Below are 27,682 nucleotides of genomic sequence, written 5' to 3'. Positions count from 1 at the left end.
TATTGCAACCTAAAATCTGTAAAGTCATATGAGGAATTATTTAGTATTTATTTTTTACATTTGTTGACTGGGTTTGTCTGACTGAGCTAAGTAGCCCTTTTTTCAGTGGAGGCCTGGGGAGAAAAGCTCCACATGTTCTACAGATTATAATTTACAAAAATAAGTAAACAATCAACAACTGGTTTACAGAAAATATTCAAAGCAACGTATACATAAAAAAAACAATGACTTACTACAGTAAACTAATCATTATGTCTGTCAGATTTAGAATCGTACATCATTCAGAAGGGCTAACGATAGTTTTGTCACGAGATGTAAAATCTTACATTATGCAGATAAGAATTATGTAATGTGCTTAGGATAGAGAAGTTAATGTGAGACAAGGTCTAGAAAGTTAGAGAAAGTTACATAGGCTGGAAGCAGATAGAGGTGTGCAGTTAGAGTTGATAAGCTGTTTAAGGGGGGGGGGGGTACAGAGGCAAGTCCATTGGCTTAATAGGTATTCTTTAGTGGCTAGCTTGAATTGACTGAGTTGCTTGAGTAACCTGATCTCTAGTGAGAGTTTGTTCCATGCCTTGGAAGGATTATAGCTATAGAGAATACATCCTTTCTTAGTTTCAGGTTTGTGGATTTGTAACAGATCAAAGTCAGAGCTCTGGAGGGATCTAGCAGGTGAATAGTGGGAGATGACATATTATATGGTAGGACAGTAAGAAGGCTGATAAAGGATGGAGTGGATGATCTGGATTTGAGGGAGAAGCAGCTGGTGAGGTAGTTAAAGCCATTGAACATATTTGAGTGAGAGACAGTGATGTGACTTGTAAGTTTGATGTGCTGCAAATTTGGCTGTATTGTTGTAGGTCGAATCAAGTTTGGCAAGGAGTGTGGAGTTGAGGCAAGTAAGAATTTGAGAGCCATAAAATAGACTGGGTAGGCGGTAGGCATAAGGGAGAGTTACTCAGCTTCACTGGTGTTACTCAGCTTCATTGATGAGAAACTTTTTGTTGCGGAAGAGGAGCCCTAGTTTCTGATGAGTTTTTTTGATACAGTTGTTAATGTGTAGATCAATTTAAGTTGGTTGTCAATGATGCCACCAAGGAGTTTAGTGTTGTTTTTCACCTCAGTGTGTGTGTTATTGAAGGACAGGATTGTAAAAGTGGCTTTAATGTGGTTGTAGTTTTTAGGAAGAAAAAGCAGTAGCTTAGTTTTTTTGGGGGTGGGTTAAGGATAAGCTGGTTATCAGAGAAAGAGTTTTCTACTGAGTTAAAGGAAGACTGTGTTGTAGAGATGAGGTCTGAAGGAGAGTCAGCAATAGTGATGATAGTAGAGTCATCACCGTATTGGACCAGTGATGATTGAGGACAGGAAGAATAAATTAAAGATTAGGGTAGATGTTGAAAAGTAGTGGACCAAGGATGGAACCCTGATGGACACCCATTTTAACTGGGAGAAGAGGGGGAGAGTGCAGATTGCCACTTCACTGCTTGAGATCTGTCAGTGAGATAGATAGAAAACCATGCAACAGTAGCAGGGGAGAAGTTAAGGTTGGTTAGTTTGTGCAGAAGGAGAGGGTGAGAGATGGTGTCAAAAGCTTTAGAGAGATCTAAGAATAGGCAGGAGACGAGTTTGTTGTTATCTCTGGCAAGGGCTGTAGTATTAAGGAATGATAGTAGAGCAGTAGTAATACTATGTTTTGGTCTAAAGCCATGTTGAGTAGGTGTAAGGAGATTTTCAGAGTAGGTAGTGCATGACTTGTTTATGTATGCATTTTTCTAGAACTTTAGAGAGAGGAGAGAGGGTGGCAATTGGTCTAAAATTAGTGATCTGAGGAGTTACCTCCTTTATGATTTGGTAGAGTGAAGGATTGTTTCCATATGGAAGGGATTTTGGACTCTGAAGTGGAGCAGTTGATTAAGATAGATACAGGGAGAGCAAGAGAGTTAGCAGCTAACTGAAGGAAAAGGAAGAATGTTGTCGGTAGAAGCTGAGCAAAGGTTTGAGTTTAGAAAGTAAGGATTTGATGTAACTAGTGGGTACAGGTTTGAGGGAAAAAGAATTTGATGAGAGTATTGTGGGATTTGATAGAGAGTAGTTTGAAATATTATTAATGGTAGATGAATTGGCACTGGGGTTAAATAGTTTGAATATAGAGTCAATGAGATATGTGTTGAATGTGGAGGCAGTATCTTTGGGAGTGTTATCAGGACAAGGATTGAGGGAGCAGAGACCACCAGGATGTAGTATGTGGTTTAAGGAGTTCCAAAATTTTTGGGAAGTTAGATTTCAAGGCTGAGGGTGGATTATAGTAGATCTATTTTATCTTTATTAATAATCTTTTTGTTCTGATTTCTAAGTTATTTGTATTTTAGCAAGTCTGCAGGGAGCTTTGTTTTGGTCCATGTTTTCCATGCTCTGTCTCTATTTTTCATTAGGATGCGGGTGGAATTTGATAGCCATGGAGATGTATTAGATTTAATATGGACTGTGCGAAGTGGGGCAAGTGAATCAAGAATACTGAGAAACGTGAAGTTGAAAGACAGGACAGCATTGTCAAGGGGGAGTTGGATAAGGAAATTCCAGTTAACTTTATAGAGAAGAGATTTAAAGGGGTCAGGTTGGAAGTTAGTAAGCTTGCGGCATATGATAAATCTATGCTGTTTAGTAAAGTTAGGGATATATCTAAGTACATTTATTGGGGAGTGGTCACTTAGTGTGTTGGGAAGGGTTTCAAGATTGTGATATTTATAGGGATGAGAGACTAGCTTAAGCATATCTTAAGCCTAATACTTTGCAAATACTCTACCATGCTTTTATTGATCACCCTTCTATTTTATAGGTCCCTGAATTACTTAGAATTGAATCATTATTTTAGTTTTGTAATATCAACTGTTGTGATGACATTTTATTCTGTGTCTATTGATAATTGTCCTTGTAGTATCTGCATAAAATAACAGTGCTGCTTTTATCCCTACCTTCTTATCCTGGTGAATAGAGTCTATAATCCGCTTTTTCAAGCCATCTCTGATTGTGTTGTACAAAGTTAACCTCAAGGAGGAGATCCAAACTTTCAAATTGTAATTGTAAAATCCCAACTTCTGCTTTCCTGTTTTGTTGATCAAGAACACTATAGTTATTATTCTTTATCAGTATATAATTATTAAAAGCTGTCATTTTCACTTGACAAGACGTGGGATGATCCTGATTCACTGACCAGTAATAAGAAATTTATTTATTTATATAAGTTTGATGACCGGAGAAATCCACTGGGCCAAGAAGAGCCCATTTTCAGGGGAGGCCCGAGGAGAAAAGCTCCACAATAATTGCAAGTTACATTTCACATGTTACAAAAGGACATAGTTCATACAGCTAATTAAACATTTACAGATAAGCTCCATGATATTTACAATTGGCTTGTCACAATGTTACAAAAATGAAAAGACATAATTCAGTATTGAAATTTCATCATTTACATAAAGTGAATATTTTTGTTATAAACTCAATTGTAGGCTTAACATTTCAAAATATACAGCTATTAGCTATTAGTAGGATAGGAAAATATTATGCATGGCGAAGGTAATAGTATATTTGAGATTGGAGAGTATAGTACAATAGATATTAGAGAGAAAATTAGTTTTTGGTAGGGGAGGGATTGTTTTGGGTGGGATGAAGTAATAGTAGAGGTAGCTGGATGAGTGCAAGGTGGAATGGGGGAGGGGTTTAAGCTGGAGTGTGGCAAGGGCATTCCCATTTGGAAGAAAACTGAGAGAGTAGCTGAGATTTGAAATTTGTATGGTTAGGTAGGTTGCATAGGTGTGTGGGGAGAGAATTCCACTGTTTAGCTAAGGAGTGGGACAGCAGTAGATGTCAGAAATGTCAGATGAAATTTGCTGTATATAATTGTCTGCCAGATAATACTCAGTTTTTGAGCTGTGTTAAAAACAACAACATGTATTTCTATTACTGGAATGTTACTTTTCCTGAGGAGTGATTCGACCAAATTCTACCATCAGTCTGAATATCACATGTATGATCAGCTGTATTATTTATTTTAGTTGGTTATTTATATTTGTTTACCATGAAAGTCTGTTTGGGCATTAGAATCCCTCTTCTGCAGAGGCCTGGGGAGAAAAGTTCCATAAGTAGATTATAATACATATAGGTATGTATATATTTATTAGCCTTTGTTTACTGGGATAGTTCGAATGAGCAGTGCTTTTTTCAGCAGAAGCCTGGAGAGAAAAGATCCATTGTGTAGACATCATGGACATCATTTACACTGTTTCATCATTTACAGTCAGTTTCATTCATGAACAACAGTTCCATTATTCAAACATCCTTGACACAAGTTATATTATTTACAAAAACAGTACCATTAGAAATATCAGTTATTTGGGTTGTATATGAATAAATGCCTTTTAAGATAGAGTTATAGCAGCCCAAAAAAAGGAAGGAGGAGAGAAGACACAAATAAGTTAAAGGGATGAGATGATAAGAGTAGGGTATAGTTATGATTATAGTGTATTACATTTTGTGCAGCAGAGAGTTATGGCATGAATTCATATAGCTATATTAGTACCGGTTTAACAAGAGTGGTGACAGGTACAGAACCATTTGTTTATCAGTTGTTGCTTCAGTTGGCATTTAAAATCTTTCAGGTTCTGGATTGTTCTTAACAGGAGTGGGATGGTATTCCAGTTGTTAGCATTGCAGTGAGAGTACAGGGAGTGTCTTGAATTATTGTTAGGTTTAGTTACAGAGAGTAATGATTTGTCAGTGGATTGTGGAAGTTTCTTAGTAGTGTAAGGTTGAATACTGAAGTGAAGAGGTGTTCATTTTTCAGGGTTGTGCAATATTTGTAATTAAGATATATTTTATATATACGTGTGTGTGTGTGTAGTGTGTGTGTGTGTCCGCAGACAGTGTAGTCAAACAGAAAGCGTAACAAATGAATCATTGTTACAACTTAATATGTTACAATATGCTTAAAAGGGGAGTAGAATAACAGTATGATATATTGGCTCAATTTAACTGTTTATAGTATGCATGAAACAGCAAAATAATATAATACATTATTTGAAAAATTAAATAAAATTAAATTGAGTGAAAGTGCAGCAGCAGCAGTAGTACTAGTAGTAGTAGTAGTAGTAGTAGTACATATTAGATATGGACTATCTGAAAGGAATTTATACTCCTGAACAATGGTAATGGTTACTTATACTTGGGAAGTAGTTTTAGCCATGAGACAGTTTAGTTAAAAATTATGTGATAACAGGAAAAATGTGTGTTTACCAATAAGATAGTGGTAAAGGTATTCAGTAGTAAAATAATAGTTTGGAGAAATAACATGAGAAAATAACTATATATATATGTATATATATATATATATATATATATATATATATATATATATATATATATATATATATATATAATGCACAAGTTATTATTAGTCATGTACTTGATGTGTTTAAAGAGGGATTGACTCCTTATGGAGGTAAAGAGGTACACTAAGTGGTTGAATTGTGCAGTAGGTTAACCAGGAGATGAGCAGGAATAGATTTATGAGTCTTTCAGGAATTGTTTTAGCTCAGCTTTGAATGTATGAAGTTTACTATTAAGTCTCAGTAACAGGAAGATACATTTCCAGGCGTTAGCATTGTAGTTGGAGTATAAGGTATTGCCAGCTGAGCTGTGCAACTTGTGTGTTGTGAGGAATAGTTTTTTTTTTTTTTTTGAGTGAAGGTTTCTGAATTGAGAGTAGGACTCCATGATATATTTTATAGTTGGGCATTCCTTTTTTGGTTAGGGGATTATGCAGACAGTTAAGATTAGCTGAGAGTATGTGAGACAGTTGGGTAGTTCAGGCCAATTGAATCTAAGGGCTGTAATTGGAGTGATGTGTGGGGTGGGTCAGTACCAAAATTTGCTACTTTACTGTAGCATTTTTGTAGCTTGAGTTTTTGGGTTGCCTGGAGATTAGTAAACATTGGTAGAGGCTAAATATTTTCCTGCTGTCTGTTGCTTTGTCTCTATAGAGTGCTCTGTGTTTTTGCTTTTTTTTTTTTGATGAGTTGCTGTGTATGCAAGTTGAATTCCATGTTGTCATCTAGTATGACTCCTAAATGTTTTGCATGTTTGTCTGACATTAAGCTGTTGTATTAGTGTTATGTGAACATATGATAATAAAATGGTTACATCAGCAGTCAGTGACAAATTGGAAAATGTTATTAATAAGGTATTTACATTGCTCAAATAATTTTCTGTTAAACTACTACTATTTTTGTACCATTTAAAGAAGTGATTGAGAAGTTTACTTTCTCAGCAGTGTATGATTTGGGAAGGAAGAAGAGTGTTTTTGGAGGGAGTCAACTAGGATTATTGGGTAATTTGATGGCGCTGTTAAATTTGTGGTAGAGCGTATGAGTTTAGAACTGTTTGCATATTGGATTAGGGTTACATGTTTGGATTTGGTATATAGATCATTGATGAAGATATTAAATTGTGACAGTCATAAAATGGACCTTTGTGGTACATCAGCATTAATAGAAAAGAAGGACGATTATCCTGATTGCCACTTAACTGATTGAAATCTGGCAATGGTATACCATTGAAGGGTACATTGAGACAGGCCTAGTGGGAAACATTTTTGTATTAATTTTGTAATGTGAGATGGTATCAAAAACTTTTGAGAAGTCTAGAAATGGAACCAGATAAGTTGGCAGTGTTTGAATTCTGTGTGATGGCACTGGCAAAAGTAAGTAGAGCAGTGGTTGTTATGTGGTTTGGGTGAAGGCAATGCTGATAGATTTGAGAGAGGCTGAAAGTCCAATAGGTGCTGAAGAAGTTGTATATGGATATATTTTACTAGGATGTTTGGATACTGTGAAAGGTATAACAGTCAGATTCAGTAGAAATTCCCCCTTTGTGAAGTAGAGGGATGTATATTTTTTTCCAAAGTGAAGGGATGTAGGATTCTTGGATAGATCAATGTATTACTATAGACACTGGATGCACAGTGTCATCTGCTGCTTTTTGAGGTATCTGAATGGAAGTTTGTCAGATTTTGAGATAAATTTGTTTTTGAATGTGTTTTCTGATAAACAGTGTTGGGCTTACCTTTAATGAGAATGTGGCAGTAGACAATTTAGGTAGCTGATATTTTTGAGGGTTACTGGGGTGTTGTCTTTAATCAGTGCAGTTATAGTCGTTATAAAGTGATAAGTGAATAGAGAGGCAATGATATCTGGGGGGTCATTCAGAAGAGGTTTGTCTGACCTGTTTTACCCAGGTGAAGTAAATGGTTAATTGTCCGTAAATGTCTTTGATTGGCTTGAAGTGCTTCTTGGATGTTGATATTGTAGTTTTTCTTATTGACTTTGATTTTAGCTCTGTTAAGTAGCTGAAAAGCTTGATTTGAGTTTTGATAAAGCCGGGTTTTACAAGCTTTATCTCTTTTATGCATATTTTGGTGTTTCTGGTTAGCCCTGGGGCAGGATTTGCTTTTGATACTCCATTTCCCAAGGGAAGCCTGCTTGTTAAGTATGCAGAGGAACACTCTACTAAATTCTAGTATGGTATTTTCAAGTGGTAGAGTTTTTAATGTGCACCAGTTATAGGGTGTTAAAGCAGTAGTAAAAGTTTCAGCCCTGAATTGTGATAGGTTGCATACTAAATTATAGTGGTGAGTCTTAGGTGAGTTGGTGAATTTATTTGCAAAAGTTGAGATATGATCATTGAAAAAAGGTACCTAAGGGCAAAACACTTGGTGGGGTCTTAGATGAGTATCCAGTCAAGTATGCATGGCTTCTTATTACTTATTGCATCTAGTAGGGGTGTTGATGATTTGGGTGAAGCGATATGTTTATACTAGAGGAACGTGCTGCCAAATGGCAGAACTCCATATCCCCTTACATGACCCTACTGGCATCCCCCAATGTTCAATATTAGGACTCCTTCTGTTCAAAACTTTCATCAATAACCTCCATCAACCAATCCAGCAAGGGTCTCTAGTTCAGTACAGACTACTCCATCATAGCCTGTACTGCTGACAACCCAGCTCTATTGCAGTACATCACCCAAACTGCATTTACCACTGCAGAGACTTGGCTCCACAACAATCACCTTTCCTTAATCCCTAATAAAACCAAACTCATGATTTTTGCTCCCAAGAAAAACAAATCCCATTTCAAAATATTCTCTCTTAACTCCACTACAGTTGAATTAGTGATCCACACAAAACTGTTAGGGGTAATAATCGATGAAAACCTCAAATTTGATCTCCATGTTCATAATAACATCAATAAGACCCACAAAAAACTAGGACTACTCTGTAGACATAATCTGTTCCTCTCAATCCACACAAAACAAATACTTGCCTCATCTTACCTACTTCCTTCCCTAGTTTATGGTGCACTGCTATTAACCAACCTCCAGCCCTCCACGAAAACTAAACTAGAAACATGCTATAACAAGATAGCTAAATTTGCAACAGTCACCACTTTACCCACTACTGTACTGCCCTAAATAAACTACATTGGCTTGAATTCCACCACTACATAACCTATCTTCAACTAACTACCACACACAAATTAATAAACCTCAAGACTGCCCTGCCCTAAAGTCCTTATTCGTACGTTCTAATCCTAATAGGCCCCTAAGATCTGAAAACCTTCACCTTCTACAAATTCATAAACCTAAACTACCTACTGGTCAGCTGTTATACTCTTGGGTCGTTGCTAAAACATGGAATAGCCTATCGAGATGCATTCACACACATCGATGCTCTGCCACCTTCAAAACTGCCCTGCATGCCTGTCTGCTCTCCGGATTGACTTGTAACTGTTCAATACCTCCGCCAGCTGTTACCTAATTCCAAGAGTCTTCTTATCCACTCTTTTCTCCTTCACACATACTTCTGTACAAACTTGTACACACTTCTTCTCAAACAGACTCATTTATTGCTAAACTCCTCTCTCTGTTTCCTTACCTAATACAACTAATAAGCTGTATCCCAACCCCTCTATTATATTTTCTTGCCTACTCTATAACCCCAACACTGGTGTTTTAATATAGCAGTATTTCACCTTCCTCATCTGTTAAGCTATTCATCTCTCCAATATTCTATATTTTGTACACCCTTTTCTTATTCTGCTAACTTACCTTACCTGTACCCAACTGCACCTGCTAATGTATATACTCAATATGCATGTCTTGTAGATCTATATTTGCTACATGCATTTTTCTTTGTATTTGTCATGTGAATGCACTGGCTTATACTTGTAAGTATGCCATGCATTGTATTGTAAATGGACTGCCTTAAACTATTATCTGTGCCTTGTATTGTATTTCTCTGTACTACTTGTGTTTTATAATGCATTTTGTTGTGTTTTGGCACAATGCATTTTGTTTTACTAACTGTTCTGAAAACTGGGTTCCTATCACGTCATCGAACTTTTACAAGTTCGAACCACATATGGTCAAGACCATATGTTCGAATTTGTAAATGTTTGAGCGTGTGAATGGAAATCTCCATAGGCGGAGGTTTCCATTCACTTCAATGTGCGATCTTGGAGTTGGTATATTTAAGTAGCGAGGGATGTGGGTGGCATAGATCCCAATGCGGGGGGTGCAGGGGGGCTTGCCCCCCTGCTTACAACAGTTTATTTTGTTGTCCGTTGTTTTTTTTTTTTAAAGTAGTCGAAGTTATGTAACTTCGAACATAATGGTTCGACCATTAGGTGTTCGAAGTTACATAACTTTGACTATGCGATATAGACCCCGGCATACTATGTACATTCATACTAACTACTTTTGTGGAGCTTTTCTCCCCGGGCCTCCACTGAAAATCGGTTGTTCTTGGTCCAGTGGACTTTCCCGGTAAACAAATGGCAATAAATAAATAAATAAATAGTACATGACAAAGAGTTGTAAGTCTGTGTTAAGTCACCTAAAGAGATAGTTTCATGGCAGATGGTGGTAGAAATCCATGAATGGATGTCTTCTGCTGTTGAGAAGCTGTCTGCTGGAAGAATATAAAAGATGACTGTATAAAGTTTTTATTTTGAAGTTATTTAATTTAAGGAAAGAGGCAAGAAGTTCTAAATTGTTGAATGGCGGGACTGGGTATGGGTAGCAATATACGTCTAGGGTTAGGGTAGCTACACCTCCTCCTTTTTTTCTTAGTCTTTTCTAATGATGTTATAGCCAAGTGGTAGGATTTCTTCATCTCTTATTTCAGGTTTTAACCAAGTTTCTGTAATACAAAAGGTATGTTGAGAATGACAAGATCTTACTTTATCCCATTCGTCCACTTCAAGTGATGGGGCATCTGCCTTGTGGCAGATCTGACCCGATAATTTGGGCTCACTGTAAAGTTTGCACTTTTTCCTTCTCCCACAATGCACCTGAGTCCCCTCACATCCCTAAAATCATGTTTGTCATCTTTCAGCTTCAGACACGATCTCCAGAGCTCTCTAAGTGTACCATTTTGTAATTTCTTTGTGACTGACTATGTCTTCTTTTTTGGAAGGACCTAATGGTTGTTAGGATGAGCTTTTTTTTTTTCAGGTTGAAATTTTTTTGATCTCCAGCTAGCACACAATGTAGCATTTAGGGCCAACTGTCTGTCTGTTTGCCCTAGGTAAGAAGGGGTTAGCAGTTGTTAGACTGTATTTGAATTGCTGGTTTCATGGTTTTCTTGTTGTGCACCCAATTAATCATTGGCCATTACTGTTTAAAAGGTCATCCCTGATGTGCATAACTGCTTTCTGGTTGCATTGTTTTGTTCTGTAGCCAATTAGCCCTTGCCCAGTGCTGTTAAAGGGTCATCCTAGAAATGCATAATTGCTTTCAGTACTTGTTTCTAGAAGATATCCATTGCAGTCGTCTGTGCCACAGCCACTTACTGTTGCCAAACAGTATGGTTTGGATCTCCTCATTAATTGTAGAATTTCCTTTGATAACTTTACTTCAGGAATCTTTCTTTTGATAACTTTGAATTTCAGATGGTTGCATTGGCTCTTACTTTTGCAGAACTTTGTTTATATTGTATTGGATTCTTCCCAGTCATATACCTAATGCAGAGGGCCTTTTAAAGTTTGATGTAGCAGTTACGCTAGTAGTCAAACCATGTGAATGAAAACTTAAGAGAACACTGCGCGGTGGAGTCTTATTTATCCTCTTTCAATCCTTCCTCGTTGGACTGTTCCTACGGATTTAGTCACAGAATCATCGCTGAGTATTTCAAGTAAGTAATTTTATATCTTCCAGTATTTATTCTTGCAAGGTAACAGCTTATCCATGTTCCATAGGGTCCAAACTAGGGAGAATGAATCCTGGTTGTGGTCTCTTAGGTTGACACAAGAATGTTGATGTACTCGGCACCTAGAGAAGCTTGATATCTTGGAAGAATTATTATGAAAATGCAGTCGTCAAGGATTTAACAACCATATTTTTATTTGAAGAAGGTTCTGTCACAGGTCCACTATAAGTACTCAGAAGTCCTTAGTGAGTGACACCTACCTGCATAACTAGCCTTTTATGAGTATGGTCATCACCAAAACAATAGGCATTTGAGCTAGGCTGTTGCAGTAAGTTAAATCTTCCTCCCGTTATTCACTTCAGTTGCCAGGTGAAAATAATAAGTTATTTTCTACTACTTGTCCCTACAGGAGATTCTAGAAGTATTACGGGCTCATTGTTGAGCTTAAGAAGAAATTGCATTAGATACTTAAACTAGATATTCTGTTTTAATTCTTGAGAAGAGAACGTTATAGAAAATTTGGTGATTGCTCTGTTTGCATCAGCATTTGAGAGAGAAAATCAAACAGCACGATCTTCTCTGATTTTTTTAAATTGTAATTATCAGTCATATTTTATTGGATGCCTAAATGGCGCAGAGCAAATACCTCACAGTACTATAAAAAGATGGATAAATAAATGTGATAATATGCTTTATAATCTGCATTGCTATCTTTTTTTTTTTTTTTTTTTTTTAGAGTCCTGCAACAGAGAGCCTGCGACTGCTGTGCTTACTTTCTTTGACTGAAAGTGGTATGTATTAACTGAACAGATACTATCATTTCTGCTATTATATTGAGACTGGATCAGGTTACTGAGGCACTAGTATGGGACTCTTAAGGAACAGTCGGAGCATTTTAGAAAACACAGTTTTCACTTCAAATGTATTGTTATTTAAGAACATTGCTGCTGGTGTATAACAACACTTCACTTTTTCGAAACGCACGAAACACACTAGAAGTAAATGACTTCTCACTTTGATGAGGTAGATGCAACCAGCTACATTCTGTATTCAACTAATAATCTCAGTATGGATTCTGATTTGCTTTTCTGCTAACTTTACTATACCAAACAGTAAATAAGGTTTCCTCGATAAAGTGATTCAGTCATCTTTTTAATGTGTGTTTTCAGTATTAACATGTGCTATGAGATGCCGTTTGCATTTCCTGCAAATTTTTGGCTAGTTTTGCATTGTGGTTATGAAGTAACATGCTTTGTTATTCTCACATCTCAAAATTACATGTATTTATTTGGAAAAAAAAACAAGTCCCTATATGCTTATGTCACTGGGGTGGAAAAGCTTCAGACAGAGACTTATCCCTTGCTTCAATATGTAGGCTCAATTCACATATGATACTTTATTAAAACCAGGACCAGCCTTTGGTCAACTGGTGCCCTAGGCAAAAGATCTCTACGCGCACCCCCACACCACCCAGTGCCCCCATTCTGGTCTAACTACACCATCCAGATTACTAGAAAAGCGCTCCTGCTGGAGCAGTGCCCTAGACGGCTGCCTAGTTGGCCTATGCCAAAGGCTGGCTATTATTAAAACATCCCAAGAAATGTTTACTGGTTCCACCCTCCTGTTATTGATTAATTGAAGTAGCTTCAATTATTTTATGTGATGAGAACATAGTGATACTGCTTACAGTGATATTGCTGAATGTGTATGCAGTATGTGAGACGTGACTAAATGTTTTCATGTGAGACCTGTATGACTGCTCCAATGTGGAGATGAACTGCACAGCTGCTCATGGAAACAAATTTTCCTGAATGTTCTAATATTTTCTTGATTTTTGTTTTATAAACTACATCTGCAAAGACATTTCTTTTTTAAAATAGACTGTGCTTGAGTAGACAGGCTTCATTTATACTTTGAACTTGTCTGAAACTAAGTTGTATCTGTTTCTAGTGTGTAAAATGACATTCCATTTTGACATGAAAGTTAACATGAAAGTCATTAATTAGTAAAGCAGACTGAAAGCATATTATACTAGAAGTAGAGCAAACATTTAGTATGACTTGCTTCAGTTTGTAATTGAAATGAGACTGATTAAAACTAACCATACAATATGTCATTTCATTATGCATTACTTTGCAGTGGAAGTAATTATTAGCAGCATTAGAGTTATGCAAATCATCATTGTATCTTCATCTGCAAGGGACTGACACAGACTACGCCAAGGAAAAAACTATAGTCAGGCTTCACTGCTGCTTCCAGGTAGACTGAGATAACTACATGAACAAATCTAAATGTGATAAAGCTTTTTGCGAAGTATATATTAGCTGTGTTGAAAATTTTTTTCTACTTTTGTGCATACATCAGTATAAATATTAATACACACAATCATGTGATCATGCAGAAAGTAAAATAAACATACAGCCCTAAAAATGTTTCTGACCATAAAAAAGAAAACAAGACAATTCTTGAGAACTAAAAAGCAGAAATATGGGATCTGATGTTATCCAAGTCATCATTCATTACTATAGAGTCTAGGATTCGATATCGAATCTGAGCCGGCAACATACTACAGACGGATCCAAAGCTCTAGCTCCTCTCTCTCCCATGATGCCCTGCTGCCCTCTGACCCCAGATCTCATTTACCATGTATCCTGTGCAGACGTGTGTTCTCTGGCTCTAGCTAGATAAGTGTTTATTTTTTTCTTGTACCTTAACTAGAGTTGTTAGTGTTTTTTCTAGTGTAGTTTGGGGCTGTGAGTTATGTTCATGTAGTTTATTACCTCTCTTCCCTTAGCTTAGTTTTCAGTTTTAATTAGTGTGCGTTGGGTTTTGGTGCCCTTTTCACTTGTAGCAGTTAGGGCTATAATGTGATTGTTGTTGGTGTGTTTTACTGATTTAGTTTAGTTTGCTTTTTTAGTTGTTAGAATGATGTCTGATAAGCCTTCTGGCTTTAAGAAATACTCCTTGTGCAGTCAGAAAATGCCTAATTCTGATGCGCACAAGGAGTTCTTATATTGCTTGTGCGCTCTACACCTGGAGATTGAATGCAAAATTTGTGCCATGTTCAACCCCAGGGCTTTTTCGGAGCGCCACAACAAACTTGCTAACAGGCCTGGCCCAAGGAGGACCCTTTGTTTCCCCCTCAAAGGCTTCCTCTTCCAGTCTGAAGAGGAAGACCCCTTCTATCCAACCAGTTCTGTCTAAGAAATCACGGCTGTCAGATCCTAAGTCTCTGGATCCGATTCCAGTCCAGTCCATCTTGGATCCGAGGTCTTCAGAGACGATAGCCGTGGAGCTGTCTCTTAGATCTAGGTCTCTCTGGATCAGAGGCCCTCGGATCTGACCAAGACCAGGCCAGCCTCAAATCCGACCAGTTTGTCAGATCCATCCGCTATGTCTGCTAGGCCTTCGAATCTGACAGGATCATCGGATCCCATTATAGTCTTGGAGGAGGTAGTCGTCCCTTTTATCTCCAAGCAGGTGATGCAGTCGGCTGCAAGACATTGGAGCCGTACTCCAGAACATCAAAGTAGATCAGGGAGATCTACCTTTAAGTCAACCCACTCTTCTTCCTCCTGTAGATCTTCGAGGAGTGTCTTGCTCTCAGATGTGGACGGGATGATGAGCTTCCTCAAAGCCCAAATAGAATTGGGGCTCCTGCCTTCCCGTGCCTATCTGGCCAGAGGAGCCTCGCCTCTCTCGGTTTCTAATTCTCTTCTTCCAACCCTGGTGGCTTTGGATTCTAGAGACCAGGATGTCTGTGGTCAAATTCCAGCGAGGTCGTGTCCCCCCTTTCTTGACCCCGACGGGGTCCCTGGATTATTCTGTTCCCCACCCTTATAGCAGGGTGAGCTCCGTATTGGAGTAGTCTGTGCTAGCTCTGCGGGGGGGGGGGGGTTCTGGTAAGGTCTTCTCTAACTAGTCCCTCCTTCTCGGTGCTTCAGCCTTCGATAGCTCTGGGCTGGTGTCATCTGGGGGTTGCGGTGCTATTTCTGGACTTGTTCCTCCTCTCCGGTGGACCTCTGCCTCAGACATAGATGATGGGCCTGCTTCTAGCCCCCTCGGCATTCAGGTGGTAGAGGGGACCTTCCCCAGGTCTGGTGTTTCCTCTGCCCCACCCCCCGGTCCTTCCCTGTCTCTCTCTACTTTGGCTGGTGAGGCCTCCCATCCTGCCCAGGGTCAGCCCTCCTGATTGTGTCTTTTGGGAGTCCCTGTCTCTTCAGAGTCCTCCCTGGAGCCTCCTGCAAAGGAAGTTCATCTTAAGAAAAAGTGCTAGAGGAGGCAGCTGGACTCCCCCTTGGAGTCCCTCACTGAGGATACGGACCTTGAGGAATGAGACAGGTCCCCCAGATCTCCACCCGACGATGTCTGCTTTTAAGATATCCTTGAACTCTTGAAGTAAAAGGGTGGATGGTCTCCTCAACCCCATCTTCGGAAGAGTCCATATTTATGAAGGCCTTTGGGATGGGCCTGTCTACCTCCTTGGTGTCCCCCCCCCACCCCCGGTGATGAATTAATTGGTAGGACTGATTGCCAGCAGGGCCTGGAAGGAGCCAGACATGGTGGAACCTGTTCCAAAAAGGGCTGACAAGTTTCTTAGCCCTCCTGCAGACCATTCCTTCTGGAGCAAAGGTGTCCCAGTTGATGCCATTGTGGTTGCTGCAGCTACTAAAAAGAAGCTAGCAGAGCTCCACAGTCCATCCCCCGAACAGGGAGTCCGGGGTGATAGACCATTTTGGGAAGCGTGTGTACACCTCAACTGTTTTTGGACTGAGAGCAACAAATTATTTGGCACATTTTACCCGCCTCCAAAGGGATTTGGTACAAGAGCTTTCCACTTCCCTTACAGAGTTGTTGTAGGTGGAGGACCTCAAGAAGGTTCCTCCCAAGCTATCCACTCTAACTTCCCTTGCGAATTCCACAATGAGCTTAATTTCCAATGCTGCCGAAGCTATCTCTCAAGCAGCTGGTACAGGCATTGTTTTGAGACGTCATGCCTGGTTACGTTTATGTGGGTTCGTGGAACCCTTCAAGCCATCCTTTATTAATGCCCCCTTTGATGGTTCCTTTCTGTCCGGACCTTCAGTGAAGGACACTTTGACCTGCAGCAACCAGGAAGGGAAGACTGTGTCTGCAGTGAGGATCAAACATTCTACTCCCCAGAGGTCCTTCTCTAAGCTCCAACTGGGAACTAGGAAGATGTGGTTCTGTAAGTCACAGTATCCCTTCCAGAAAGCTCCTGAGGATTCCTTTTACAGAGACAGGGGAAGAGGTTTCAGTGGACGACAATGCCCTCAAGGCAGGGGGAGGGGTCTGCAAAAATCAGGGTTCCAGGGAACCCTTCTCTGAGCAACTGTATCAGTGCTTCTGAAACATTGCCCAGGTGCTCTGCCCTGGATGCAGTCGGGGGTCGCAGTTCCCTACACTCACTTGCCTGGACAAACATTACCTCCCATCAGTGGGTGTTAAATATCGTTTCCAGGGACTATTTCATTCCCTTTTTGAAACCCTCCAGTAAGACATTGCCTCCCAGACATTCCTCCCAGTCAGCAGGAGTTGGCCTTCAGAGAAGTTCAACAACTTCTTCTAAAAAGAGCAATTCAAGAGATCCCAGCAGGACAATGAGGATCCAGCACTTACTCTCACTTCTTTTTAGTACCAAAAAAGACAGGGGACCTACGTCCTATTCTGGATCTCAGCAAGCTCAGTCTTTCAGTAAAGAAATCAAAGTTCTGGATGGTCACTGCTCAGTCCATTCTGCCCCTTTTATGCAAGGACGATTGGATGTGCTCTGTAGATCTCCAGGATACGTACTATCTTCCCTTCCGGCTAGGAGCAATCATTAAAAGTTCAGAGCCCTTCCCTTCTGTTTCACCACAGCCCTCCAGGTGTTTACCAGATGTATGACAGTGGTAGTGGCTCACATGCAACTGCAGGGAATCCAGGTCTTTCCGTACCTCGAAAAATTGGCTTCTCACAGCACCTTCGAGGCATCAACTGATACAAGAGATTCATTATGTTCTTCCACTTTTCCGATGGTTGGGAATCACTGTCAACCCTGCGAAATCCAGTCTGATCCCCACACAACAGTTAGAATTCATAGGAGTTCAGTTAGACTCCATTTCAGAGATTGCAGCTTTACCTTTGCACAGAATTCAGTTTATGAGAACAGGTCACAGGGATCTAAAACTCTCACCCCCCCCCCAGTTCCCTTGGTTCTTCAGGCTCTCAGATCCATGGCCTCAGCCATTCATCTTGTTCCTCTGGACGGGTACCACATGTGAGTGTTACAATGGACATTAGCTGTCCAATGGTTGGCTCTGCTGCATTCCCCGTGTATGACATCATCTCCAGTGGGGGCTTCAATCTCAAGACCTCTCTCTAGGCATATCCTTTTCTCTCCCTCTGCCCATGGCCAGTGTGACCACAGATGCCTCCCTGCTGGGGTGGGGGTGGGGGGGGGCATTTTCAGGAAAAGACTGTCCAAGGCACTTGGGCCGCAGTAGAGACCAGGTTGCATATAAATGTTCTAGAGATGAGAGCAGTTCTTCTATTGTTGAAAACCTGCCTCCCTCTAGGGATGATTACAATTCAGACAGACAATATGCCAGTGGTCTGGTATGTCAACAAGCAGGAGGAACATGTTCTTACTTGTGCAGAGAGGCCATGAGAGTGTGGGAATGGGCAATGTCCTCTGGCCTCTTCCTTATTGCAGCAAACATACATGGGGAGTCCAGTGTGTTAGCCGACAGGCTCAGCAGATCAATCTTGAGTCTTCATGAGTGATCCCTCAATCCTATGCAGAGCAGATTTTTGACTGTTGGGGTCAACTGTGCTGTGACTTTTTTGCCTCCCCAGCCAACCACAAATGCAGCAGGTACTTTGCCCTGATCCCTCCCCTCCGGGGGAGTCACCGAGGGATGCCTTTGTCCACAATTGGCCTCTGGGTCTCCTTTCTGTCTACCGTGCTGTGCCCTTAATACCCAAGGCTCTGCAGAAAGTGCAATGCCTGAGGACATCCCTTATCCTCATTGTCCCTTTCTGGCCTCATCAACAGTGGTTCCCCTTCATCATCAGGTCTCATTGAAAGTACCCGCCATGGGTACTAGATCCCCATTAGGATCTAATTTCCCATCCATCAAGGCTTTCTCTCCCAAACCTTCAGACCCTTTGTTTAACCGCATGGTTTCTGCAGTTCCAATGGTTATAAAACAGTTCAGGCTGGCATCCCCCATTAAACATATCATTCTAGCCTCCCAGAAACCCTCCACTAGAAAGATATATAGTAGCAAGTGGAAAAGGTTTTCTTTCTGGGCTAAGAGCAGGAATCTAGATCCCTTTTCTGCTTCAGTTTCAGACATACTTTTGTTCTTGTCCTCCCTTTTCCAGGTGGGAATAAGTTTTTCTACTGTCAAGCTTCAGTTGGCAGCAATTTCAACTTTCATGAGAGCTCTGAGTCTACCTTTTCATCTAGGCTGTGCATATAAAAGTTTTTTTTTCTGCTTTGTCCACTGATTGAGGATCCTTCTCCTCCTTGGGACCTCACACTGGTTTTGCAGTCTCTGACTAGGAGTCCCTTTGAGCCTTCTAGTTCCTGCAATCTCAAGTTCCTGTCTTGGAAAACATCTTTCCTGGTGGTTATTACCTCAGCTAGGAGGGTCTCAGAACTGCAAGCTCTCACCATTACTCCTCCTTACATGATTTTTCACGAGGACAGAGTCTCTGTTAGGACAAACCCCTCCTTCTTCCCCAAGATTGCTTCCAAATCTTCTCTAAACCAATGTATTCAACTTCCAGTGTTCTTCCCCAACTATTCCAGCAAAGGGGAGTACTTCACCTTGGATGTACACCGACAGTTGCATTTTTACCTGCATAGGACAAAAGGTTTTCATAAGTCAGAACAGCTTTTTGTGGCTTTTTCCCCTAGCAAACGTGGTCTTCCAATTTCTAAGGTCACTGCTTCTAAATGGATATCTACTGTAGCTGCATCTCCACAGTCTATGACCTTGCCCACCCTGAGGTTTCAGGAAAAGTCAAGACTTATTCTACAAACTCCATAGCAACTTCTTCAACCTTTTTAGCAAGGCTTTCTATTGATGACATTTGTGCTGCTGCCACCTGGTCTAACCCTCACACATTTATTTCTCACTACAAGATTGATCTGATTTTTAAGAGCAGAGCTTTCTTTGACTCCACAGTACTCTGGCATGTCCTTCCTTGAGGCCTTCCAGGGTTGATTGTAGCTGGGGACTCTGGCCCTATGGTGATGAATGATAACTCTTAATCTGATGTTATCCATGTTATCTATTTACCATAACTTAGCATCTGTGTTATCATCCATCATCACTCATCACATTTTTCCTTCCCACCATCCCCCTACCCTGTAGATCAGGGAGGAAGTTGGAGTTTCCTTCCAGTCTTGCAGGTGTAGTCTTGAGGTGTATTGCAGCAAACTCGATCTGAGGGTCAGAGGGCAGAGGGCATCATGGAAGAGGGAGGAGCTAGAGTCTTGGATCTGTCTGTAGTATGTTGCTGGCTCAGATCTGATATTGGATCCTAGACCCTATGGTGATGAATGATGACATAGGATAGCACAAATGCCAAGTTTTAGTGAGTACATAACTCTTAATAGGGAGGTACTGGAACAAAAGCTGTTTCTTTTGAATGAGTCCCTATTGGAATTATATTAGTTACTTACTTTCTTGTAGGCAATCCTTTAAAGCAAAATAAATTTCAGTTCTCACACAGAGGAAACCCACTATATGGAAAGTTATGGAGGATGTCATTTATTAGTTGAAATAGGGCAACAGTGACAATACTAAAACATTTTATACCAATGTCATTCTGGATACATAGGACCCAAAGACATTATAGAAGGCCTTTCAAAGCAACATTTTGGAAATGCTTTCAAAAGAAAAAGCTGGTAGAAGGGTAAAACTTCACTCAATTAACTACTCGAAGAACACTGGCCTTTTGTTAATGATTATAGAAATTGCACTCAGTGTTACCTAAACAAAGTCTGGTTTCTGTTACAATACACAGGTAGCCTGTACAGGCTTCATCTCCCAAGACCCTGCTTACACTTCTCAAGGGTACCAGAACTTGTCAGAGATTTAGGATGCTTGGCTAGGCTTAAAAAGGCCCTTGTGGTTGTTAGTCTAGTAAACACCTATGAACCTGTAGTATCCTACAGATAGGTTCAGGGGTGTATACTAGGCTAATGACCACTGGGGCTTCCGTAAGCCTGACTTTATATCCCAAATGTATTTCACAAGTTTTTTGAGCCCTAGAGGTTATTATAATTGGTATATGTAAGCTAGGGTATGATTTACAGACTGCTTCTGTCCATTAGAGACATAGGTGCTAGATCTGGGGCAAATTTTCAATTTCTCATTCACTGGTCCTTGTTATGCCTGAATAAGGTTAGGGAAGAACTTGTTTCACATGCATGGGAAGCCTATTCCAGAGGAGGGCAGTTCTCTCAGGTACATACCTGACCCTCAAACATGTCTTATTTATGCCGCAAACAAGATTCAGATCCCTTGATTGAGCAGGTCTGATGCTGTTGGTTTTGCAGATGTGCAAAAGGTTCATCAAAGTGGGATCCAAGGATGCCTTGTAAGCCAGGCACAGATTGCCTGTCAACAGTCAATAGGAAACAGTATAGAGACAGGGCCTTGAGGCGATCTGCTTAGGATATGTTGCTTACACCTTGTATTTTTTTTTTTTGTGAGAAACTTCTGTGAACTTTCCAGTTGCTGCATTTACTTGGTCAGGTACATACTGAAGGGAGTGTTGTACTCAGTGATTGGTCTGATGAGGGCTGAATACAGAGGAATGAAGACTACCTTTTACCTAGATGACATGCCCTTGCTTATAAGTTGAGCAGCATAGAATGATTTCCTTTGTATCTTAAACACATATTGGTCAAAAGCTGGGTTATTATCCACACATGTCCCTAAATCCCTGAATACCGGGACTACTGTTAGGGGTGTGTTATCAGGGATATTGTTTCCTAAAGTGGCCGACTTCCCAAAGGGTACTGTTATGTATTTCTTGACACTTGATTTTTAAGCCATGGCTTTGGCACCATTCGTTTGTTTGTACTAATCCTTCCCATATGATGTTTGTGTCTTGGGGGATTCTACGATTGCTCTTAGTTTGCAGTCTTCTGCTGACTTGGCCAACCAGAGTCTTTTGACATTGGCTTTGTCCTCCAAGAAGTAAATGCCAAAAAGAAGCAGCCCTTGCACAGAGCCTTGAAGGACTTCGCTAGTGACCAGCCTCTTTGTAGAGATGGTCTTCCCTATCCTAACTTCCTGGTCTTATCTGAGAGCAACTTAGCAATATAGCATGTAATATAGGGATTAATGCCCAATTCCATAAATTTATTTGCAATGCCTGAGTGGGGTATTGTATCAAATGCCATAGCCAGGTCAAGGTAGGCAGTATGCACTGTTTTGCCCTCATCCTTTGCCTTGGTGACATTTTCAAAGAAGTCCACTAATTTGAGTAGACATGATCTGCTTTGATGAAGCCAAACTGGGTTGGATCCAGTGTCTGAAGGTTTCCTATTTCATTATTAATTATATCCATGATAATTCTTTCCATTGCTTTGCATATGAGAGTAGTCAGACATGCGAGTCTGTATTTCTTAGGTTCTGTATATGGACAGCCCTCATCCAGAGGGATGACTGTTGTAGTTTTCCATTCATTTGGCACAAAGCCTGTCTGGAGGTTATGGTTAAATAGTGGCTGCAGAGGTCCAGATATGTCTTGCTTCAGTCTATTTAGGAGGCATCCTTGGATATTATCAGGGCCAATAATTGTGGTATTATCACTGTTAGAGAGCACATTTAGGACCTGCTCCTTAATGGTAGTTGGGGTGTTGCATTTGTGATGGTATTAGTTGGAGGGCTGCCAGTGGTGGAGAAGGACGGGGTAAATTTGGAGCTGAATTTGTCCGCCAGCAGATTTGCTGTACCTTATGACTCTGTGTAAATAGCTCTATTAATAATCAGTGTAATGCACTGTTGTGTACTGTCTTTGAGGTTTTGGACAATTAAAACAAGCCTTGTGGTTGTCCTTGAGCTGGGAGGCTATCTTTACCTCAATAGTGGCTTTGCTAGACTTAATTTGCTCTCTTAGTTGTTTGGTTAGCCTGATGAGAGAGTTTTTATCCTGCTAGGCATTGCACTTCCTAATTTTAGATAATGACTTTTTTTCCATTTGTTATACGTACTCTTTATGTTTGGATTCCAGCATTGTAGTTTGTTAGTTGAGTTTGTCCAGAGCTTGTTTCTGGTAGGCACAGCTGTCTGTACGCATCTGTTAATATGATTGTATGGGGTTTCTGTGTACAAGTCTGCATAGGCAGTTGTGTTCTCCAGGTTTGAAGGGGCTTGAAATTTTGTCAGGTAATCACTGAGTACTGTGTAGTTTGCCTTAGAGTAGTTCTAACTATTACAGGGTTTGCTGGAATGAGAGCATTAATTTTTATTTCAAAAGAGAGAGCTTTTTGGTCTGACTTTACCAGGGCAGACTCTACACGAGGGGGGGTGCAGCATTCTCCTATATTTCTGAGTACAAGATCGAGTGTGTTTGTAACCCTAGTGGACATATGGACTAAATGGTCTAGGGTATTTGTGTTTACAAAATTTAGAAATCTCTGGGCCTACAAGTTTGGAATCATGTAGGATTCCCAGTTTATAGAGGGGTAGTTAAAGTCCCTCACAAAAACTGTATCTAGTTGAATGGTAAGTGTCTTCGGTAAGTCTGAGTATGAGCTGTGGGTTTAGTGGGTCATAGTGATCTTTAGCTTGCAACGATATGATGCGGGACTCTTCCTGTGGTGTTTTGGATATGGAGAAGCTCAAGTGTGTTATCCTGTTTGACTAACCTTGAGGTTTGTTTCTTTTTAATTTAGATCAAAACATCTCCACCTGTAGTCTCTGCCTGTGCAGTAACTGGTCTAAATGCATGGAAGGCATTGTACCCCTGCATTGCTGGGGTACTGTCCGCAGCTTTAAACAATGTCTCAGTAACTGCCCAGATGTCTACATTCTCCATGATGAGGAGAGCTTGGATAGAGTGAAGTTTATTGTTAAGTCTCTGGTAATGATCAGTAACACCTTTAGATTCCCTTGGGTTGATTTTGCTGAGTTGGAATGTTTGTCAGTTTGGCATTGCCTAAAAAAGGCACTATGAAAAGAACAGTGTTTTAGCCAGTATTAGAAAGTCTAGCAGGGGCAGATGCAGACCATCACTGACAAAGCATCGTGGTATGTTGACCATATCCTGCTATACTGACATATATTGTACCCCCTTTGAATGACATCAGAAGCTAAACCAGTCATAAAAGTCAATTATCATCTGTTCGTATAGTGGCATCATCCTTTGTGAAGGTACAGTGATGCTTAATGTTACGCTCACACTAGCCTGAGACACATACTCCAAGAGCTGCATAATATTTCTCTTCGTATAGTTCAGGTTGCTAGATCTCAGGTCATTTACATTAACATGCGCTATGATTGAGTCTTACTGGAATTTGTGTTTGTTACCTGAGTGTTTGAGTGACTTTGGCAGATCCTGGCCCCGAAAGGCAACTGACAGATTTTCTCATTGTTCAGTCTGGTGACTGGGACATACCTATGTCTCACAATGAAGTCTGCTATGATTAGAATATGAGGTAGTGGGTCAGCTTGCTTTAAGTGCTTTTAGTTGAGTCTCCATGGGTTTTTGCTGAATGTGTGATGTAGGGTGTTGTTTTGGTAGAGTGCTTTTGGGTTTGCCAAGGATAATTAATGAAGTCTAGTGTCTGGGAGTTCTTTGGGATTTAGGAAGATTGTTTTTAGTGCCTCAGCTTACGTTGGTCTGTGTGTTAGGTGCATATTGTGTGTGTGTGTGTGTGTGTGTGTGTGTGTGTGTGTGTGTGTGTGTGTGTTACTGACAACCCGATTGGTATTTTGAGGACTTGTATGTGAGAGTCTTGCCTCCAGTGAAATAGTGTAAGTACATCTCTTCCATAATATCTTAGGATTAGCTGACTGCCAATGAACATGAGACAATTGTTGAATTGTCTCAGAATGTCCATAAACACTAGAATGGCGAAGGAGAAAATGGGAAAATACAAATCTGTGATGATGGGTCCTTCTAGGTGAATTAGAAGAGTGTGGTACAGGAGTGGTAATTGCAGGCTAGCCTGGGTACATTTGAGGTTAGAAGCAAAAACTAGGCTATGTAGTAGGATGTACTAGTAATAAGTGAAAACACCCAAAGTCGATTGCAAGAACATCAACTGCATATGGTCGAAAACACAGAAGTATGCCAAAAAACTTTAAAAAATTTAAACATTGTTTTTTGCAGCCTCTCAGGACCCATGCTAATTATACTAACTCTGAGATCAGAAAAACAATGGGATAAGGGCATATTCCCCTAATCCTGGATTTGTGCAGTCTTGCAGACCTGTTGATCAGCTGCCTAATATTCCACATGCAGCTGACAAGGCAGCTGTTGACCTACAACATATTCGACTGGGTCACTAGCACCCATGTAATATTAAATTCATAGGGCAATGCTCCTTAGCCATAAACTAGTTCTTTGTGCAACTCAGTTACTTGGTACAGTTTCAGAGGTAGGTTTACAGGAACAATTTAGTTTCTAATTGCTAGCATCTGTACAAGGCACTGCTAAACACCAATGGCCCTCTGACCAACGAAACAACCTCACTTTAAGCCTTCTTGTGTGTATCCCAACTCAGACAGTCCAGGCTACCCTCTACTGCTACTAGATGAGTAATCCCAAGTTAGCTAAATGTGTAAAGCTAATAGAAACCAATTCAACAATTTGCTAAGATGACACTTTTATGGCAGTTTTCAAGCAATTAATCCAGCCACAAGGACACTGAAAAACAAATGCACTTTACATTTTTAAAATACAGATAAATACAATAAATAATTCAGGAAAACAGCAGTACACTTGAAAAATTGTACTTTTCTAAGTTATTTACATAAAAGTGCGCACCTCAGCCTAGATGGTGCTAGAGACAGCAAAAACACCCTGAATACACAGGCATGGATACCTAGCATTGATGAGCTCTGTGGGAATAAGCCAAGAGTTGGGGGCAAATGTGCTAAATCTAGAGGCAATGTATCAGTGTGGGCTGAGTGAGACACAAGAATGGGAAAATAGCAACATTAACAAACAAGAAAGTTGCTAGAATATAACTTTAAGCAGGCAAATGACAATTAGAATGTAAGACTGTCACTGAAAAACTGGAATGTAAGCAGCCGTAGAAGCACAGAAGCACAAATCTTGCAGCAAAAATTACAATACTGCCACTATTGCAGTCCCACTACAGTATAAGGCACCTGACTAGGCAAAGAATTTAGCAAACACTGTTTATGGAAAAGTGCGGTAATAAATGACTAAATGAGGCCAAGATCTGCAGTAGTTGACAATGTTCCACAACTGCAAATGAAGCTACAAGGCTAAGGCCCCAGACCAAGTTAAAAATACAAACAGCTAGCTTTTTCAAGTAATTCTATTTATGGAGATAAAAGTGCAATACAATGTATAAATAATGCTCAGATCTTCCAGTAATTCACAATTTTCCCAAAATTGCAAATGAACCTACAAGACTAAGGACCCAAAAAAAGTAAAAATGCAAACATAACATTTTTAGTAAAACACAAAAAGTAGAAAAGTACAAAAAATAATAGTATCATCTCATAAGTTTGTATACATGCAACTGAAAATATTTAACTGCAATTGAAATAAAAACTTTTTTCTTCCCTTTTTGATAAAAAGCTTGTTTCTCACAGTTAAGTTCCTTCCACACTTCTTAAGATAATAAGTTCCCTGATGACTTTCTTACCAGACAAGTTCACTGATGACTTTTTTATTTGCAGGCAAGGTTTGAGAATGGGAATGGAGAAGAATATACACACCCACATAAAATAATGCTGAGTTTCATAATTTTTCATAATAGCAGAATTTTGAAATGGCAGCTACATTACTTTAGTTCATACAGTTCATCAGTCATTTGCTAAGAATTGTCTTACCAGTGTTTATTTTGTTAAAACTGTATAACAGTCCAAGCAGTTCTCTTAGCAGTTGACTAAATGGCTGCTCAAAGTATCCATATTTCACTTTCTTGTTTAACTGTTTATCATAATAATTAAGCTGGTAAACCCATAAACATTGTATTACCCAACCCATGAAAACACATTCAGTGTACATACAACAGGAGACATCTAGTTAGTTGATTTAGAGTTTTATTGATATGAGAATTGAATGTTTTATGCATTCCTTCTGTCACTGAAATATATGCATTGTGAACAGTGAGATTGCAGAATAGTGGTGGTAAGGAAGGTTCATTCACCCCTGCTGTTGTACAGTCTTTCTCAAGTATATTAAGAGATGCAAGGATGAAGAGGTTGCAGGGAGAATTGCCTCAGTATGTAGAATGTTTTTTATTTACTGAATTCATTGATACAGATGTTCAATAGTTTTGTTTAGTTGGAATTAGTGTTGATGTAAGTGATGGTGTTGATTAGACATGTACCTGACCAAATGGGGCAGCTACTGCCAGGTTTCACTGCTTTCAAACAGGGATAGTCATATAACCAAACCTACACATGACATCATGGAAGCAGGAGGCCATTGGCAAAGAAAGAGGATTGAGGAATATAAACATTTTAGACTACAGTTAATGGAGTTCTAACTCATTAACACCTGCTGGTAGACAGTTAATGAGATGTTAAATTCCTGACCTAGTGATTTGGACAGTGGTTGCCTGGAGCTCACAGTCAAAGAAAGTTTAAATATGAGAAAAAAATATTTTCATCTGAGCATGTAAAGCAACTTTTTGCTTGCATGGCCACTTAACAATCTTCTCCTCACCTTTAAACTATTTATATGCAGCACTAAATACTGCTGAGAACTGTAATTAAGTTGCATTGAAACAAACATGTTTTGTGTTCTCTGTCTTTCAAGTGTTGAAGACTTGAATGAGACAAGGCAACCTATTCAACTAACACTGCTGTAGTGAAGCAATAAACATCCTTTTCAGCACTGTAGATATGAATGAGTTAAGTGAAATTCACTACAATGCCATAGAACAAAGAATAAATCAGAGGAACAGCGTTTTGATAATAGTTGTTCAAGATGATTCTGAACAACTTCACGCTGTGTTCTTTTCCTTTTAAAAGGTCCAGTTGTGCAACAGTTATTCTTTAGAAATCACTGAAAATCATATTTTTAAAAGAAATGTACAGGGCTTGAGCAATAGGTGTAACAGTATATCAGGGTTTGTAAATGACACTGTCAGAAAACGGTAGTACATAGGCAACATTGTACTTCTGACATGGAGCATTGCATGCCCTAGAATAAGGGGGATCAGTGAAGCATTTAAAGCCAAAA

General features: G+C 39.9%; 1 protein-coding gene across 1 annotated transcript in view; it reads left to right on the top strand.

The window, feature by feature from the left end:
* VPS33B (VPS33B late endosome and lysosome associated) overlaps positions 1 to 27,682 on the top strand; it is a 2,132,768-nt gene that overhangs the window by 1,269,370 nt on the left and 835,716 nt on the right. Inside the window, exon 17 of the mRNA XM_044078281.1 lies at positions 11,997 to 12,051. Coding sequence (XP_043934216.1) covers positions 11,997 to 12,051 — 55 coding nt within the window. The remainder of the gene's footprint in view (positions 1 to 11,996; positions 12,052 to 27,682) is intronic.

This window comes from Protopterus annectens, chromosome 7.part0 (genome assembly GCF_019279795.1).
Source record: "Protopterus annectens isolate FY-2018-M chromosome 7.part0, PAN1.0, whole genome shotgun sequence".
Classification (NCBI taxonomy): Eukaryota; Metazoa; Chordata; order Ceratodontiformes; family Protopteridae; genus Protopterus; species Protopterus annectens.
Note: the sequence above shows the minus strand (reverse complement) of the source record. Positions and strands in the feature narration are given on the sequence as shown.